The 18,353-nt window shown below is 51.0% G+C and overlaps 3 protein-coding genes across 3 annotated transcripts; all 3 read left to right on the top strand.

Moving 5' to 3' along the window:
• The first annotated feature begins 514 nt into the window (after window positions 1-514).
• On the top strand, window positions 515-1,295 carry LOC117194477 (protein tantalus-like). Its single transcript, XM_033399042.1, has 2 exons — window positions 515-581; window positions 651-1,295. Exons 1-2 carry the CDS (start codon window positions 545-547, stop codon window positions 1,247-1,249), a joined length of 636 nt encoding a protein of 211 aa, XP_033254933.1. The 5' UTR covers window positions 515-544; the 3' UTR covers window positions 1,250-1,295.
• Window positions 1,296-2,064: 769 nt separating this feature from the next.
• Window positions 2,065-16,493, top strand: LOC117194480. Its single transcript, XM_033399045.1, has 3 exons — window positions 2,065-2,222; window positions 2,309-2,823; window positions 16,049-16,493. Exons 2-3 carry the CDS (start codon window positions 2,356-2,358, stop codon window positions 16,139-16,141), a joined length of 561 nt encoding a protein of 186 aa, XP_033254936.1. The 5' UTR covers window positions 2,065-2,222; window positions 2,309-2,355; the 3' UTR covers window positions 16,142-16,493.
• Window positions 13,757-14,505, top strand: LOC117194479. The gene is made up of 2 exons (XM_033399044.1): window positions 13,757-13,823; window positions 13,893-14,505. Exons 1-2 carry the CDS (start codon window positions 13,787-13,789, stop codon window positions 14,240-14,242), a joined length of 387 nt encoding a protein of 128 aa, XP_033254935.1. The 5' UTR covers window positions 13,757-13,786; the 3' UTR covers window positions 14,243-14,505.
• Window positions 16,494-18,353: the final 1,860 nt, after the last annotated feature.

Genomic DNA, 18,353 nt, shown 5'->3' with positions numbered 1-18,353 from the left:
AAATAGATTTGTAAATGACATGTATATTAAACATCTAAGGAGAGGCGTGTTAGGTATTATATTAATATCTATATACGGTCACACCATCCAAGGGATATAGAATAAAAGAGAATCTTGAAGACAACGCGTGCTTAAGTCTGAGTGTCAATACACTACAAAAATTATTACAATCTGTGATAAATCTTCGGCGGCAACGGTGCTGACAATTGATTATCGGTTTCAAATCGACTTTCAAATCAGCATCAGTTGCCGCCACACCACCACTACGGCCTAAATTTTAAGTTAGGGAGAATTACAAAGAAGAGACAGCATACTTTTGAGCGTGGCCCCACTTCACTTTCTTGACTCACACCACACACACACACACACACTTGCAAATGGAAAGTCGTGTCGTGAACGTTGTGGAGTCGAGACGTGTCTGAGGTTTAGTGCCTCCGTCAAAGTGCCGAATATTTTGTCCCTCTCTTTTTCTTTTTCCCTTTGCTCGTTTGAGAAGTCGAAAGGTTTACCCAGGAGACGGAAAAGCCGGAAAAAGATACGAGAAATGCCTGCAAAGAAAAAACTTGAAGGCAAAGCTAAAGGTAAAGGAAGTACTCGGTTCTGCGGCCATCGGACAGTCGTAACTCATTTCTCATTTCGTCTCATTTCAGCCGGGAGTATACCGGGGGATACAGGATCTGTGGCAACCGCGACTATGGTTCGGCGCCAAATGCCGCCGCGCGCCTGCAAGAGCAAGAGCCAGAGCGCCGCCAGGCCCAGTCTTAGTCCCAGCCGCCTGGCCAAGAAGCCCAGCCTGACGCCGACCACCGGTTCTCAGGCGCCATCGCAGCCCATCGCAAAGTCGAGGCCCACCGGTCTCGAGACGATTTTTGAACGGCCCGGCAATGAGGACGACGGGCCCACCAGCAGCCATGCCGTGGCATTCGGCGAGTGCCAGCGCCGCGTCCTCGCCCTGGGTACGGGCGAAAAAAAAAGAACCCTGTCGCAGAAGAGCTGCCTGAAGGTGCGCAACACCTTGGGCGAACGCAGCACCCGGCACATGATGACACTGCGGGCGTCCCGCACTACTTTGGACAGCGTAATGCTCGGGGGCTCGGACGATGAAGGCGAGTCGGTCGGAGTCGCTCCCGCAGTCGCTCCCGTAGCTGCTCCCGAAGTCGTTCCCGCTGGAGGAAATGCCGGTACAAATCAGCCGGCACCATTCGTGCTGCGCACCAGCAGGAGGCTCAAGAGTCTGCCTCCGTTTTAGATTGTTGCACCTTCCACCCTCCAAATGAAGGAAAAAGAATAAAGAAAAGAAAAGCAAAGAAAAGAAAAACCCTCTACAGAATGTCTCTTTTGCTCTCATTGTAAATTGAAGCGCCTCTTTCGGCGGAACCTACCCCAAGAGCGGAAAGCGGAGATCAATTAGAATTGTGAACCCCAAAGCGAGCGATTGATACGATACACTCACGAGTACTCATGCCCAAGCCCGAGTACTCTGTCCAGCATCCACATCGGGGAATCAACATAAATGGGTGGCTCCGCGGACGGTGTTCCAGCAGTCGCGCTTGGGCGGTCCGAGTGAGCAGTAACGGATCTTCTGCAGAAATCAGTGCACAGATACAGTATCTATAGGATCAAAAAGTGTTGAAAATCAATTAAAAGGTGATCATCCATCCCACGACAAGGAGAGGGGGAGGGGGGCGAATGGCGCCACACAGATTTCTGTACGGGAAAGGGAATCGAATCGAATCGCTCCAAATTGGCGTTGGAATGTCCAATAATAAACGGTAGATTCTATTACTCGGTAACCCCGCGGGTCAATGAGAGAGAACTATGGCAAAAGATACAAAGTAGCTGCTGTACCCTTGCCACAGCCACAGATACAGATACATGCCTCTGAGAGTGTGGCAGTAATTGAATTAACCTTTGCGTGCCGTCTGTCTCTGTCCGTGTCTGTGAATAAATCGCGGGTCTTGGCTCGAGTAACACTATTCCTCCGTCCTTCGTCGTACCGATAGATGGACGAGGCTTCTGGCACGACGACAACCGATGGCAAGTCCCTGGATGAGGCGCCGTTGGCCGCAGGGCTGGAGCCCACACAGCCGATCGGCTTCCTGCAGCTCTTACGCTTCTCCACCTGCGGGGAGATCGCGTGGCTCTTCTTTGGGTTCCTCATGTGCTGCGTCAAGGCGTTGACCCTGCCCGCAGTGGTCATCATTTACAGCGAGTTCACAGCAGTGAGTACCGGGCACAGATACTCCCGCAGATGCAGATTCAGATACTCCAACCACAATCTCTCTCCCTTCGATTCTCGATTCCGTAGCCCTCTCCGCTGCCACGAACATCACCACGCTGTCGTTTCCCTTCACGATGGCCAACAGCAGCGGCGGCGGGTACACCATTCCCACGGGGACCCTGAGCATCCTTCCCATCGCGGCGAACGCCCAGCTGCCGACCATCACGACAACGGCCAGTGGCTACGAGCCCAATGACATCATCACCACGATCCCCGTCTCGCTCTCCATTCAGCGCTTCCCCTCGTCCCTGTCCATAGTGGACCTGGCCCAGGAGCAGGACGGCTACAGCAACAGTGGCTCCAGCAACGGCATGACCGTGGGGCCGGGTGCGGGCGGCGGCGGCGGCATCACCACCACGGCCCTCCTGTCCGAGAAGCCCCTGAACGGCAGCGGCAACGGCAACATTTCGCGGAACAACAGCTTCAGTCTGAGCTTCAACCTGCAGGACCCCACAGTGCGCTCCTCGGTGCGTTCGGCAGGAGCCCCCACAGTGGATACAGTGGACAACTCTTCATCCGGTGGCACGATCGCCCTGCCCCAGGATTATAGCTTTCGTCGTAGGTTTAAGCACCCCCTTCCAGAACCACTGATACGATATTATCATCTAGGAAAGAGAACAAAACAAGAGTAATCCTCTCTTCGGATTGTACATACATATGCACACATCAATATACATACATATATAGCCCACAGACGATATCGTATCGTAATGGATCGTATCGTACGGCACACGCGAGTCTTTCTCGATAGTTGGGCGAATAAATTACGAATAAAATCTTTACCAAGAGAATCTCCATTATATTACCCGTGCAAACATTGGACCGTGTAAATACTTTGGAACCCTCCCCCTCCCCCTCTCCACAAAAAACATAATATGTGATATGCGATTATTGTATGTGTTTTTTTTTTTTTTTTTGTTCAAGCTATAAAATTTGTGCGTCTTTAGGATTAATGTGGAACCAATCCATGTAGAGGATGGTAGAAGAATACAGATCTAAGAAATTCTAGGCTCCTTTGTACAGATACAGATACAGTTACAGATGATCGACGAGGCAGATGAAGCGGTGTGACACGTCGGGCGACTAACGAGCCCCTTAACTTGTTTGCCGCCCAACTAAACTGTTAAAAATTCTTAATTAACGCCAATAAGGAATACATTAAAATGCCGACGCCAAGCCAAGCAGCCATTTTCCCAACTCGCCCCACACACATTCACATTCCCCTTCCCAACCACTACCGACAAGCTTTATTTCCTCTTTCTCGCCAATGTAAATAAAAATTCTGTGCGCCACTAAACATATATTCAAATCACAAACCACAAAGAGAATCATAAAACACAAAGATTTCTTAAACCACACACAACTACTGTCAACGCGGCTTCGCCTGTGTAAAGTGCGGTGGTTTCGTCCACCGCACCCAGCTAAATGCGAAAATTGCGGCGGTTTAACAACTTCCGTCAACGCGGCTTCGTCTGTGTAAAGTGCGGTGAATTCGCTCACCGCACCCAGCTAAATGCCAAAGTTGCGGCGGTTTAACAACTTCTGTCAACGCGGCTTCATCTGTGTAAAGTGCGGTGGTTTCGTCCACCGCACCCAGCTAAATGCCAAAGTTGCGGCGGTACGCACCCATCCAACTACAGGGCCTATGCTGATGCTGATATGAGGATCAGCCTTGCGCCGCCACTTATATGAAGCCCGTTCCGAGGACGGGAACGGACTGAAAAGACGCAATCCATTGTAAAAGAAAACACATGTTAATGTTAAGTCTAGTGTTACCTTAACTTTTGTAAGGAAGCGATCCTGGGCTGGGGTACATATCTCAGTCTACTCCAGGGTCGAAATTACAGCAATATTTATAATTTGCCGGGACTCCGTATTTCGGACCGACGATGGGGGACGGGGCCGCAGTCCCGCGGACGGGGGCGATCGTAGCGTGGGACGGGGCAGCTGGTTTCACCGAGAACACTCCGGTTATCGCCGAATAGCGCCTTCAGGGCCCCACCGAACTCAGAGTCAATACGGAGGTCTTTACTATGCGATAATACCGACAGGTGTCGCCGAGAGTACCTAGGCTATCGCCGGACAGTACTTACGGGACCCCGCCGGCCTGAGAGTTACTACGAAGCGGAAAGGGGACTATGCTATGCGGGAATACCGACAAGTATCGCCGAGAGTACCTAGGCTATCGCCGGACGGTACTTACGGGACCCTGTCGGCCTAAGAATTACTACGACGCGGAAAGGGGAACTTTGCTATGCGGAAATACCGACAAGTATCGCCGAGAATGCCTAGGCAATCGCCGGATAGTTCTTACGGGACGCCGCCGAACTAAGAATTACTACGGGGGTCGGGGATATCGACAGGCATCGCCGAGAATGCCTAGGCAATCGCCGGATAGCACTTACGGGACGCTGTCGAACTAAGAATTACTACGGGGGTCGGGGGTACCGACGCGTATCGCTGAGAGCGCTTAGGCAATCGCCGGATAGCACTCACGGGACACTATCGGGCTAAACATTACGGCGAAAATCTTTATCATACGGGGCAGGTATACATATCACTCGCATGCCACAACAAAAATGAACAACGGACGCTGCCGCCATCAAAGCCATTAAATAAAACATAAACGAATAAAAATGCTGCCATACACACTTGCAAAATCATACGGCCTGACAAATTCAAATCGAATGCAGTGCGTTGGTGATTGCTAGAATAGCCAAAAACAGACACACACACACAAACACCCATTACACTTGGGCGGCCGGACCTGTGCCGTTCGAGTTATGTGTGTCGTGTCCGCCATCGTCCTTAGTTGGTGGCCGGACCAGTGCCACTCGCTCTACATTAGGGCCACAATTGCCGACGCACACACACACTCACATCCATTTCACTTTGGCGGCCGGACCCGTGTCGCCACAGTAATATGTGTGCCGTCTACTCCTGGCTCCCAGCTGGTGGCCGGACCAGTGCCACTGGTTCTCCAAGAGGGCAGCCACAGCCACAACGACGACGAGGTGCTAATTGCACCTACTTCTGACGACGCCAATTTCGACGACCAGGGGGACGACGGGGTCGGCCGGTATGCAACGCAATGTCTTTACAAGCATTGTGTTTTGCTATGCCGGCCGATGCTCTGCTGTTTCTTGTCTTCCCTGTAATTACAGAAAAAGATATAGAAATTATTTTAAATTGTTATGTTTATTGTTATATTGTAAACGTAAATCAATTGTACCTGTTTTGTCTCGTCTTTGTTCCAGTGTAGTATCTCTTTTATTACCTGTTTTTCCGTCGTATTCACTCCAGTCTACTACTTATCTGTATTGTTATTTCTGCAAGTGCTTGTCTCTTTTTATTTAGTATATTTCCTCTTATTTTCCACGCAGAGCACCTGCATTGTTTACCTTTTCTCTTTATCTATTCCTCAATAAACTACGTGTTGCAACACTGCACTTTCTGAATTTTCGATCTCATTTCTTTAACCCCTTCTTCCCCCCCCCCCCCCCATTGTTATTTTCGTAATTAGTGCGGTTCTCCGACACCCCACTACAAAATTATTACAATCTGTGATAAATCTTCGGCGGCAACGGTGCTGACAATTGATTATCGGTTTCAAATCGACTTTCAAATCAGCATCAGTTGCCGCCACACCACCACTACGGCCTAAATTGAGCCAAAAATGCTAGTCTTCGCATAAAACAACTACGCCCCCTATAAACTGCCCGCCCACATGTACATGCTACATTCCTAGTCGTCTGCCCTCAGCAGGCGGCAAGGGTAGTAGAGGGGACTGAAGACCACATACCGCATTACAGCCAACAAAACATCAAGTTGACGAACTCACAGGGGATTGCAAATCAAATTTTAAGTTAGGGAGAATTACAAAGAAGAGACAGAATACTTTTGAGCGTGGCCCCACTTCAATTTCTTGACTCACACCACACACACACACACACACTTGCAAATGGAAAGTCGTGTCGTGAACGTTGTGGAGTCGAGACGTGTCTGAGGTTTAGTCCCTCCGTCAAAGTGCCGAATATTTTGTCCCTCTCTTTTTCTTTTTCCCTTTCCCCCCCCCTGCTGGCAGCGGGCCTAGTCGAGGTTACAAGTGTTTCGTTGCTGCAGATTATATGTTTGTAAATTAATGTGCCATCAAATGTACTAGTGTGTGTTTGAGTGTCGTTTAAAGTTGAATTGTAAAACAAACACAAGAGCAAGAGCCAGAGCGCCGCCAGGCCCAGTCTTAGTCCCAGCCGCCTGGCCAAGAAGCCCAGCCTGACGCCGACCACCGGTTCTCAGGCGCCATCGCAGACCATCGCAAAGTCGAGGCCCACCGGTCTCGAGACGATTTTTGAACGGCCCGGCAATGAGGACGACGGGCCCACCAGCAGCCATGCCGTGGCATTCGGTGAGTGCCAGCGCCGCGTCCTCGCCCTGGGTACGGGCGAAAAAAAAAGAACCCTGTCGCAGAAGAGCTGCCTGAAGGTGCGCAACACCTTGGGCGAACGCAGCACCCGGCACATGATGACACTGCGGGCGTCCCGCACTACTTTGGACAGCGTAATGCTCGGGGGCTCGGACGATGAAGGCGAGTCGGTCGGAGTCGCTCCCGCAGTCGCTCCCGTAGCTGCTCCCGAAGTCGCTCCCGTAGCTGCTCCCGAAGTCGTTCCCGCTGGAGGAAATGCCGGTACAAATCAGCCGGCACCATTCGTGCTGCGCACCAGCAGGAGGCTCAAGAGTCTGCCTCCGTTTTAGGTTGTTGCACCTTCCACCCTCCAAATGAAAGAAAAAGAATAAAGAAAAGAAAATCAAAGAAAAGAAAAACCCTCTACAGAATGTCTCTTTTGCTCTCATTGTAAATTGAAGCGCCTCTTTCGGCGGAACCTACCCCAAGAGCGGAAAGCGGAGATCAATTAGAATTGTGAACCCCAAAGCGAGCGATTGATACGATACACTCACGAGTACTCATGCCCAAGCCCGAGTACTCTGTCCAGCATCCACATCGGGGAATCAACATAAATGGGTGGCTCCGCGGACGGTGTTCCAGCAGTCGCGCTTGGGCGGTCCGAGTGAGCAGTAACGGATCTTCTGCAGAAATCTTCTACAGTATCTGAAGGATCAAAGTGTTGAAAATCATTTAAAAGGTGATCATCCATCCCACGACAAGGAGAGGGGGCAGGGGGCGAATGGCGCCACACAGATTTCTGTACGGGCCTCTGAAAGGGAATCGAATCGAATCGAATCGCTCCAAATTGGCGTTGGAATGTCCAATAATAAACGGTAGATTCTATTACTCGTTAACCCCGCGGGTCAATGAGAGAGAACTATGGCAAAAGGTACAAAGTAGCTGCTGCACCCTTGCCACAGCCACAGATACAGATACATGCCTCTGAGAGTGTGGCAGTAATTGAATTAACCTTTGCGTGCCGTCTGTCTCTGTCCGTGTCTGTGAATAAATCGCGGGTCTTGGCTCGAGTAACACTATTCCTCCGTCCTTCGTCGTACCGATAGATGGACGAGGCTTCTGGCACGACGACAACCGATGGCAAGTCCCTGGATGAGGCGCCGGTGGCCGCAGGACTAGAGCCCACACAGCCGATCGGCTTCCTGCAGCTCTTCCGCTTCTCCACCTGCGGGGAGATCGCGTGGCTCTTCTTTGGGTTCCTCATGTGCTGCGTCAAGGCGTTGACCCTGCCCGCAGTGGTCATCATTTACAGCGAGTTCACAGCAGTGAGTACCGGGCACAGATACTCCCGCAGATGCAGATTCAGATACTCCAACCACAATCTCTCTCCCTTCGATTCTCGATTCCGTAGCCCTCTCCGCTGCCACGAACATCACCACGCTGTCGTTTCCCTTCACGATGGCCAACAGCAGCGGCGGCGGGTACACCATTCCCACGGGGACCCTGAGCATCCTTCCCATCGCGGCGAACGCCCAGCTGCCGACCATCACGACAACGGCCAGTGGCTACGAGCCCAATGACGTCATCACCACGATCCCCGTCTCACTCTCCATTCAGCGCTTCCCCTCGTCCCTGTCCATCGTGGACCTGGCCCAGGAGCAGGACGGCTACAGCAACAGTGGCTCCAGCAACGGCATGACCGTGGGGCCGGGTGCGGGCGGCGGCGGCATCACCACCACGGCCCTCCTGTCCGTGAAGCCCCTGAACGGCAGCGGCAACGGCAACATTTCGCGGAACAACAGCTTCAGTCTGAGCTTCAACCTGCAGGACCCCACAGTGCGCTCCTCGGTGCGTTCGGCAGGAGCCCCCACAGTGGATACAGTGGACAACTCTTCATCCGGTGGCACGATCGCCCTGCCCCAGAGCGGCGCCACGGCAACGGCAACGGCCACGAGTGCTACCTCAACCCTCGCCAAACACAGTCCCGAGGCCAAGACAGGAGAGGTCTATGTCTGAGCGGAGGAACAGGACACCTATTCCGACCCATCCACTGGATTATAGCGTTCGTCGTAGGTTTAAGCACCCCCTTCCAGAACCACTGATACGATATTATCATCTAGGAAAGAGAACAAAACAAGAGTAATCCTCTCTTCGGATTGTACATACATATGCACACATCAATATACATACATATATAGCCCACAGACGATATCGTATCGTAATGGATCGTATCGTACGGCACACGCGAGTCTTTCTCGATAGTTGGGCGAATAAATTACGAATAAAATCTTTACCAAGAGAATCTCCATTATATTACCCGTGCAAACATTGGACCGTGTAAATACTTTGGAACCCTCCCCCTCCCCCTCTCCACAAAAAACATAATATGTGATATGCGATTATTGTATGTGTTTTTTTTTTTTTTGTTCAAGCTATAAAATTTGTGCATCTTTAGGATTAATGTGGAACCAATCCATGTAGAGGATGGTAGAAGAACACAGATCTAAGAAATTCTAGGCTCCTTTGTACAGATACAGATACAGTTACAGATGATCGACGAGGCAGATGAAGCGGTGTGACACGTCGGGCGACTAACGAGCCCCTTAACTTGTTTGCCGCCCAACTAAACTGTTAAAAATTCTTAATTAACGCCAATAAGGAATACATTAAAATCCGACGCCAAGCCAAGCAGCCATTTTCCCAACTCGCCCCACACACATTCACATTCCCCTTCCCAACCACTACCGACAAGCTTTATTTCCTCTTTCTCGCCAATGTAAATTAAAATTCTGTGCGCCACTAAACATATATTCAAATCACAAACCACAAAGAGAATCATAAAACACAAAGATTTCTTAAACCACACACAACTACTGTCAACGCGGCTTCGCCTGTGTAAAGTGCGGTGGTTTCGTCCACCGCACCCAGCTAAATGCGAAAATTGCGGCGGTTTAACAACTTCTGTCAACGCGGCTTCGTCTGTGTAAAGTGCGGTGGTTTCGCCACCGCACCCAGCTAAATGCCAAAGTTGCGGCGTACAACTTCTGTCAACGCGGCTTCGTCTGTGTAAAGTGCGGTGGTTTCGTCCACCGCACCCAGCTAAATGCCAAAGTTGCGGCGGTACGCACCCATCCAACTACAGGGCCTATGCTGATGCTGATATGAGGATCAGCCTTGCGCCGCCACTTATATGAAGCCCGCTCCGAGGACGGGAACGGACTGAAAAGACGCAATCCATTGTAAAAGAAAACACATGTTAATGTTAAGTCTAGTGTTACCTTACTTTCTTTACTCAAAATACTTGCATAAAAAAATACCGAATACCTACCACTACTGTAACTAGTGTTACCTTCCCATTGTTCAGCCAAAAACACTGCAACTACATGTAAAATGTAAAATATGGCATGTATTATTTGAATTTAGTACATATACAAATAAGTAGATGGCGTATAGGAGCGGTGGCGCTGGAGTTCCTCGGCTGCTGTTTCCCCTCCTTGTAGCGTGGGTATTGGGATCGCTCTCGGCTACCATTTCCCCTTCGTGTGACAAAGGTATGGGATCGCTCCAGCCCTGGCTCTCTCTTGGCTGCGATTTCCCCTTCGTGTGACGTCGGTATTAATGCTAGTGATGCTCGTCGTGGTTCCTGTGGGATCTGGTTCCGGTGTTGCTCCCCCCATTGTTTTAAATGAAAAACTCTCTCTCAGTTTCGCGACGGCGGCCTCTCTCTCGGTCTCCCTTGTAGGCGTTGGCTTCGGGCTGGCCGGGGAGAGTTGTTGATCACATCGGCGTCACTGGTCGGAGTGGGAGAGATCCGACTATTCCCCTCTTCGTGGCTCTTGTTCTGGCTGCTGCTTCTCCTTCGTGTAGCGTGGGTATTGGGATCGCTCTCTCTCTCGGCTGCTGTTTCCACTCCTTGTAGCGTGGGTATTGAGACTCAATAAATCACCGAAATGCTGGCCAGCCATGGACACACGGCCACTTTTTTACGCGGTATGACACGTCTGGCGACTAACGAGCCCCTTAACTTGTTTGCCGCCCAACTAAACTGTTAAAAATTCTTAATTAACGCCAATAAGGAATACATTAAAATTCCGACGCCAAGCCAAGCAGCCATTTTCCCAACTCGCCCCACACACATTCACATTCCCCTTCCCAACCACTACCGACAAGCTTTATTTCCTCTTTCTCGCCAATGTAAATTAAAATTCTGTGCGCCACTAAACATATATTCAAATCACAAACCACAAGAGAATCATAAAACACAAAGATTTCAAAACACACAACGTCGCGCTTCGCCTGTGTAAAGTGCGGTGGTTTCGTCCACCGCACCCAGCTAAATGCCAAAGTTGCGGCGGTTTAACAACTTCTGTCAACGCGGCTTCGTCTGTGTAAAGTGCGGTGGTTTCGTCCACCGCACCCAGCTAAATGCCAAAGTTGCGGCGGTACGCACCCATCCAACTACAGGGCCTATGCTGATGCTGATATGAGGATCAGCCTTGCGCCGCCACTTATATGAAGCCCGCTCCGAGGACGGGAACGGACTGAAAAGACGCAATCCATTGTAAAAGAAAACACATGTTAATGTTAAGTCTAGTGTTACCTTAACTTTTGTAAGGAAGCGATCCTGGGCTGGGGTACATATCTCAGTCTACTCCAGGGTCGAAATTACAGCAATATTTATAATTTGCCGGGACTCCGTATTTCGGACCGACGATGGGGGACGGGGCCGCAGTCCCGCGGACGGGGGCGATCGTAGCGTGGGACGGGGCAGTTGGTTTCACCGAGAACACTCCGGTTATCGCCGAATAGCGCCTTCAGGGCCCCACCGAACTCAGAATCAATACGGAGGTCTTTACTATGCGATAATACCGACAGGTGTCGCCGAGAGTACCTAGGCTATCGCCGGACAGTACTTACGGACCCGCCGGCCTGAGAGTTACTACGAAGCGGAAAGGGGGACTATGCTATGCGGGAATACCGACAAGTATCGCCGAGAGTACCTAGGCTATCGCCGGACGGTACTTACGGGACCCTGTCGGCCTAAGAATTACTACGACGCGGAAAGGGGACTTTGCTATGCGGAAATACCGGCAAGTATCGCCGAGAGTACCTAGGTTATCGCCGGACGGTACTTACGGGACCCTGTCGGCCTAAGAATTACTACGACGCGGAAAGGGGAACTTTGCTATGCGGGAATACCGACAAGTATCGCCGAGAGTACCTAGGCTATCGCCGGACGGTACTTACGGGACCCTGTCGGCCTAAGAATTACTACGACGCGGAAAGGGGAACTTTGCTATGCGGAAATACCGACAAGTATCGCCGAGAATGCCTAGGCAATCGCCGGATAGCACTTACGGGACGCCGCCGAACTAAGAATTACTACGGGGGTCGGGGATATCGACAGGCATCGCCGAGAATGCCTAGGCAATCGCCGGATAGCACTTACGGGACGCTGTCGAACTAAGAATTACACGGGGTCGGGGGTACCGACGCGTATCGCCGAGAGCGCTTAGGCAATCGCCGGATAGCACTCACGGGACACTATCGGGCTAAACATTACGGCGAAAATCTTTATCATACGGGGCAGGTATGCATATCACTCGCATGCCACAACAAAAATGAACAACGGACGCTGCCGCCATCAAAGCCATTAAATAAAACATAAACGAATAAAAATGCTGCCAAACACACTTGCAAAATCATACGGCCTGACAAATTCAAATCGAATGCAGTGCGTTGGTGATTGCTAGAATAGCCAAAAACAGACACACACACACAAACACCCATTACACTTGGGCGGCCGGACCTGTGCCGTTCGAGTTATGTGTGTCGTGTCCGCCATCGTCCTTAGTTGGTGGCCGGATCCAGTGCCATGGCATTCAGAGTGCCCTATGGTCCTGGAAAAGGAAAAATCCATCAGCCACACATACGATTAAAAAGGGTTCTCAAAATACTTACCGCCAGCCATTCAGACACACACACAAACATCCATTACACTTGGGCGGCCGGACCTGTGCCGTTCGAGTTATGTGTGTCGTGTCCGCCATCGTCCTTAGTTGGTGGCCGGACCAGTGCCACTCGCTCTACATTAGGGCCACAATTGCCGACGCACACACACACTCACATCCATTTCACTTTGGCGGCCGGACCCGTGTCGCCACAGTAATATGTGTGCCGTCTACTCCTGGCTCCCAGCTTGTGGCCGGACCAGTGCCACTGGTTCTCCAAGAGGGCAGCCACAGCCACAACGACGACGAGGTGCTAATTGCACCTACTTCTGACGACTTCGGACGACGCCAATTTCGACGACCAGGGGGGACGACGGGGTCGGCCGGTATGCAACGCAATGTCTTTACAAGCATTGTGTTTTGCTATGCCGGCCGATGCTCCGCTGTTTCTTGTCTTCCCTGTAATTATAGAAAAAGATATAGACATTATTTTAAATTGTTATGTTTATTGTAATATTGTAAACGTAAATCAATTGTACCTGTTTTGTCTCGTCTTTGTTCCAGTGTAGTATCTCTTTTATTACCTGTTTTTCCGTCGTCTTCACTCCAGTCTACTACTTATCTGTATTGTTATTTCTGCAAGTGCTTGTCTCTTTTTATTTAGTATATTTCCTCTTATTTTCCACGCAAAGCACCTGCATTGTTTACCTTTTCTCTTTATCTATTCCTCAATTGACTACGTGTTGCAACACTTTCTGAATTTTCGATCTCATTTCTTTAACCCCTTCTTTCCCCCCCCCCCCCCCCCCTGCTGGCTGTGGCCTAGTCGAGGTTACAAGTGTTTCGTTGCTGCAGATTATATGTTTGTAAATTAATGTGCCATCAAATGTACTAGTGTGTGTTTGAGTGTCGTTTAAAGTTGAATTGTAAAACAAACACAAAAATGTACATAAATTAAATTAAGACATATACTGCCCACAAATATTAATAAAGCAACGCGCTTGGTTGCTGGCGGCTCACACCCCAGCCTCTCAGCCCCTCCCCTGTGGAGCACTGAGAGCCCTCAACCCAAAGAAGCTCGTTGCTCGTTGCTCGTTTGAGAAGTCGAAAGGTTTACCCAGGAGACGGAAAAGCCGGAAAAAGATACGAGAAATGCCTGCAAAGAAAAAACTTGAAGGCAAAGCTAAAGGTAAAGGAAGTACTCGGTTCTGCGGCCATCGGACAGTCGTAACTCATTTCTCATTTCGTCTCATTTCAGCCGGGAGTATACCGGGGGATACAGGATCTGTGGCAACCGCGACTATGGTTCGGTGCCAAATGCCGCCGCGCGCCTGCAAGAGCAAGAGCCAGAGCGCCGCCAGTCCCAGTCTTAGTCCCAGCCGCCTGGCCAAGAAGCCCAGCCTGACGCCGACCACCGGTTCTCAGGCGCCATCGCAGACCATCGCAAAGTCGAGGCCCACCGGTCTCGAGACGATTTTCGAACGGCCCGGCAATGAGGACGACGGGCCCACCAGCAGCCATGCCGTGGCATTCGGCGAGTGCCAGCGCCGCGTCCTCGCCCTGGGTACGGGCGAAAAAAAAGAACCCTGTCGCAGAAGAGCTGCCTGAAGGTGCGCAACACCTTGGGCGAACGCAGCACCCGGCACATGATGACACTGCGGGCGTCCCGCACTACTTTGGACAGCGTAATGCTCGGGGGCTCGGACGATGAAGGCGAGTCGGTCGGAGTCGCTCCCGCAGTCGCTCCCGTAGCTGCTCCCGAAGTCGTTCCCGCTGGAGGAAATGCCGGTACAAATCAGCCGGCACCATTCGTGCTGCGCACCAGCAGGAGGCTCAAGAGTCTGCCTCCGTTTTAGATTGTTGCACCTTCCACCTCCAAATGAAAGAAAAAGAATAAAGAAAAGAAAAGCAAAGAAAAGAAAAACCCTCTACAGAATGTCTCTTTTGCTCTCATTGTAAATTGAAGCGCCTCTTTCGGCGGAACCTACCCCAAGAGCGGAAAGCGGAGATCAATTAGAATTGTGAACCCCAAAGCGAGCGATTGATACGATACACTCACGAGTACTCATGCCCAAGCCCGAGTACTCTGTCCAGCATCCACATCGGGGAATCAACATAAATGGGTGGCTCCGCGGACGGTGTTCCAGCAGTCGCGCTTGGGCGGTCCGAGTGAGCAGTAACGGATCTTCTGCAGAAATCAGTGCATAGATACAGTATCTGAAGGATCAAAGTGTTGAAAATCAATTAAAAGGTGATCATCCATCCCACGACAAGGAGAGGGGGCAGGGGGCGAATGGCGCCACACAGATTTCTGTACGGGCCTCTGAAAGGGCATCGAATCGAATCGCTCCAAATTGGCGTTGGAATGTCCAATAATAAACGGTAGATTCTATTACTCGTTAGCCCCGCGGGTCAATGAGAGAGAACTATGGCAAAAGATACAAAGAAGCTGCTGTACCCTTGCCACAGCCACAGATACAGATACATGCCTCTGAGAGTGTGGCAGTAATTGAATTAACCTTTGCGTGCCGTCTGTCTCTGTCCGGGTCTGTGAATAAATCGCGGGTCTTGGCTGGAGTAAAACTATTCCTCCGTCCTTCGTCGTACCGATAGATGGACGAGGCTTCTGGCACGACGACAACCGATGGCAAGTCCCTGGATGAGGCGCCGGTGGCCGCAGGACTGGAGCCCACACAGCCGATCGGCTTCCTGCATCTCTTCCGCTTCTCCACCTGCGGGGAGATCGCGTGGCTCTTCTTTGGGTTCCTCATGTGCTGCGTCAAGGCGTTGGCCCTGCCCGCAGTGGTCATCATTTACAGCGAGTTCACAGCAGTGAGTACCGGGCACAGATACTCCCGCAGATGCAGATTCAGATACTCCAACCACAATCTCTCTCCCTTCGATTCTCGATTCCGTAGCCCTCTCCGCTGCCACGAACATCACCACGCTGTCGTTTCCCTTCGCGATGGCCAACAGCAGCGGCGGCGGGTACACCATTCCCACGGGGACCCTGAGCATCCTTCCCATCGCGGCGAACGCCCAGCTGCCGAACATCACGACAACGGCCAGTGGCTACGAGCCCAATGACGTCATCACCACGATCCCCGTCTCGATCTCCATTCAGCGCTTCCCCTCGTCCCTGTCCATCGTGGACCTGGCCCAGGAGCAGGACGGCTACAGCAACAGTGGCTCCAGCAACGGCATGACCGTGAGGCCGGGTGCGGGCGGCGGCGGCGGCATCACCACCACGGCCCTCCTGTCCGTGAAGCCCCTGAACAGCAGCGGCAACGGCAACATTTCGCGGAACAACAGCTTCAGTCTGAGCTTCAACTTGCAGGACCCCACAGTGCGCTCCTCGGTGCGTTCGGCAGGAGCCCCCACAGTGGATACAGTGGCACGATCGCCCTGCCCCAGAGCGGCGCCACGGCAACGGCAACGGCCACGAGTGCTACCTCAACCCTCGCCAAACACAGTCCCGAGGCCAAGACAGGAGAGGTCTATGTCTGAGCGGAGGAACAGGACACCTATTCCGACCCATCCACTGGATTATAGCTTTCGTCGTAGGTTTAAGCACCCCCTTCCAGAACCACTGATACGATATTATCATCTAGGAAAGAGAACAAAACAAGAGTAATCCTCTCTTCGGATTGTACATACATATGCACACATCAATATACATACATATATAGCCCACAGACGATATCGTATCGTAATGGATCGTATCGTACGGCACACGCGAGTCTTTCTCGATAGTTGGGCGAATAAATTACGAATAAAATCTTTACCAAGAGAATCTCCATTATATTACCCGTGCAAACATTGGACCGTGTAAATACTTTGGAACCCTCCCCCTCCCCCTCTCCACAAAAAACATAACATGTGATATGCGATTATTGTATGTGTTTTTTTTTTTTTTGTTCAAGCTATAAAATTTGTGCATCTTTAGGATTAATGTGGAACCAATCCATGTATAGGATGGTAGAAGAACACAGATCTAAGAAATTCTAGTCTCCTTTGTACAGATACAGATACAGTTACAGATGATCGACGAGGCAGATGAAGCGGTGTGACACGTCGGGCGACTAACGAGCCCCTTAACTTGTTTGCCGCCCAACTAAACTGTTAAAAATTCTTAATTAACGCCAATAAGGAATACATTAAAATGCCGACGCCAAGCCAAGCAGCCATTTTCCCAACTCGCCCCACACACATTCACATTCCCCTTCCCAACCACTACCGACAAGCTTTATTTCCTCTTTCTCGCCAAAGTAAATTTAAATTCTGTGCGCCACTAAACATATATTCAAATCACAAACCACAAAGAGAATCATAAAACACAAAGATTTCTTAAACCACACACAACTACTGTCAACGCGGCTTCGCCTGTGTAAAGTGCGGTGGTTTCGTCCACCGCACCCAGCTAAATGCGAAAATTGCGGCGGTTTAACAACTTCCGTCAACGCGGATTCGTCTGTGTAAAGTGCGGTGGTTTCGTCCACCGCACCCAGCTAAATGCCAAAGTTGCGGCGGTTTAACAACTTCTGTCAACGCGGCTTCGTCTGTGTAAAGTGCGGTGGTTTCGTCCACCGCACCCAGCTAAATGCCAAAGTTGCGGCGGTACGCACCCAGCCAACTACAGGGCCTATGCTGATGCTGATATGAGGATCAGCCTTGCGCCGCCACTTATATGAAGCCCGCTCCGAGGACGGGAACGGACTGAAAAGACGCAATCCATTGTAAAAGAAAACACATGTTAATGTTAAGTCTAGTGTTACCTTAACTTTTGTAAGGAAGCGATCCTGGGCTGGGGTACATATCTCAGTCTACTCCAGGGTCGAAATTACAGCAATATTTATAATTTGCCGGGACTCCGTATTTCGGACCGACGATGGGGGCCGGGCCGCAGTCCCGCGGACGGGGGCGATCGTAGCGTGGGACGGGGCAGTTGGTTTCACCGAGAACACTCCGGTTATCGCCGAATAGCGCCTTCAGGGCCCCACCGAACTCAGAATCAATACGGAGGTCTTTACTATGCGATAATACCGACAGGTGTCGCCGAGAGTACCTAGACTATCGCCGGACAGTACTTACGGGACCCCGCCGGCCTGAGAGTTACTACGAAGCGGAAAGGGGGACTATGCTATGCGGGAATACCGACAAGTATCGCCGAGAGTACCTAGGCTATCGCCGGACGGTACTTACGGGACCCTGTCGGCCTAAGAATTACTACGACGCGGAAAGGGGACTTTGCTATGCGGAAGTCGTATCGCCGAGAGCGCTTAGGCAATCGCCGGATAGCACTCACGGGACACTATCGGGCTAAACATTACGGCGAAAATCTTTATCATACGGGGCAGGTATGCATATCACTCGCATGCCACAACAAAAATGAACAACGGACGCTGCCGCCATCAAAGCCATTAAATAAAACATAAACGAATAAAAATGCTGCCATACACACTTGCAAAATCATACGGCCTGACAAATTCAAATCGAATTCAGTGCGTTGGTGATTGCTAGAATAGCCAAAAACAGACACACACACACAAACACCCATTACACTTGGGCGGCCGGACCTGTGCCGTTCGAGTTATGTGTGTCGTGTCCGCCATCGTCCTTAGTTGGTGGCCGGATCCAGTGCCATGGCATTCAGAGTGCCCTATGGTCCTGGAAAAGGAAAAATCCATCAGCCACACATACGATTAAAAAGGGTTCTCAA

The sequence above is a fragment of the Drosophila miranda genome, assembly GCF_003369915.1.
Source record: "Drosophila miranda strain MSH22 chromosome Y unlocalized genomic scaffold, D.miranda_PacBio2.1 Contig_Y3_pilon, whole genome shotgun sequence".
Taxonomy (NCBI): Eukaryota; Metazoa; Arthropoda; class Insecta; order Diptera; family Drosophilidae; genus Drosophila; species Drosophila miranda.
This window is presented reverse-complemented; position numbering and strand designations above follow the sequence as displayed.

Bases quoted from the DNA above. Each gene is read 5' to 3' on its own strand.
- LOC117194479 (XM_033399044.1), top strand. From the start codon at position 13,787: ATGCCTGCAAAGAAAAAACTTGAAGGCAAAGCTAAAG. The intron at 13,824-13,892 runs GTAAAGGAAGTA...GTCTCATTTCAG, and splicing joins ACTTGAAGGCAAAGCTAAAG to CCGGGAGTATACCGGGGGAT.
- LOC117194477 (XM_033399042.1), top strand. From the start codon at position 545: ATGCCTGCAAAGAAAAAACTTGAAGGCAAAGCTAAAG. The intron at 582-650 runs GTAAAGGAAGTA...GTCTCATTTCAG, and splicing joins ACTTGAAGGCAAAGCTAAAG to CCGGGAGTATACCGGGGGAT.
- LOC117194480 (XM_033399045.1), top strand. From the start codon at position 2,356: ATGGCCAACAGCAGCGGCGGCGGGTACACCATTCCCACGGGGACCCTG. The intron at 2,824-16,048 runs GATTATAGCTTT...GCCCTGCCCCAG, and splicing joins GCACGATCGCCCTGCCCCAG to AGCGGCGCCACGGCAACGGC.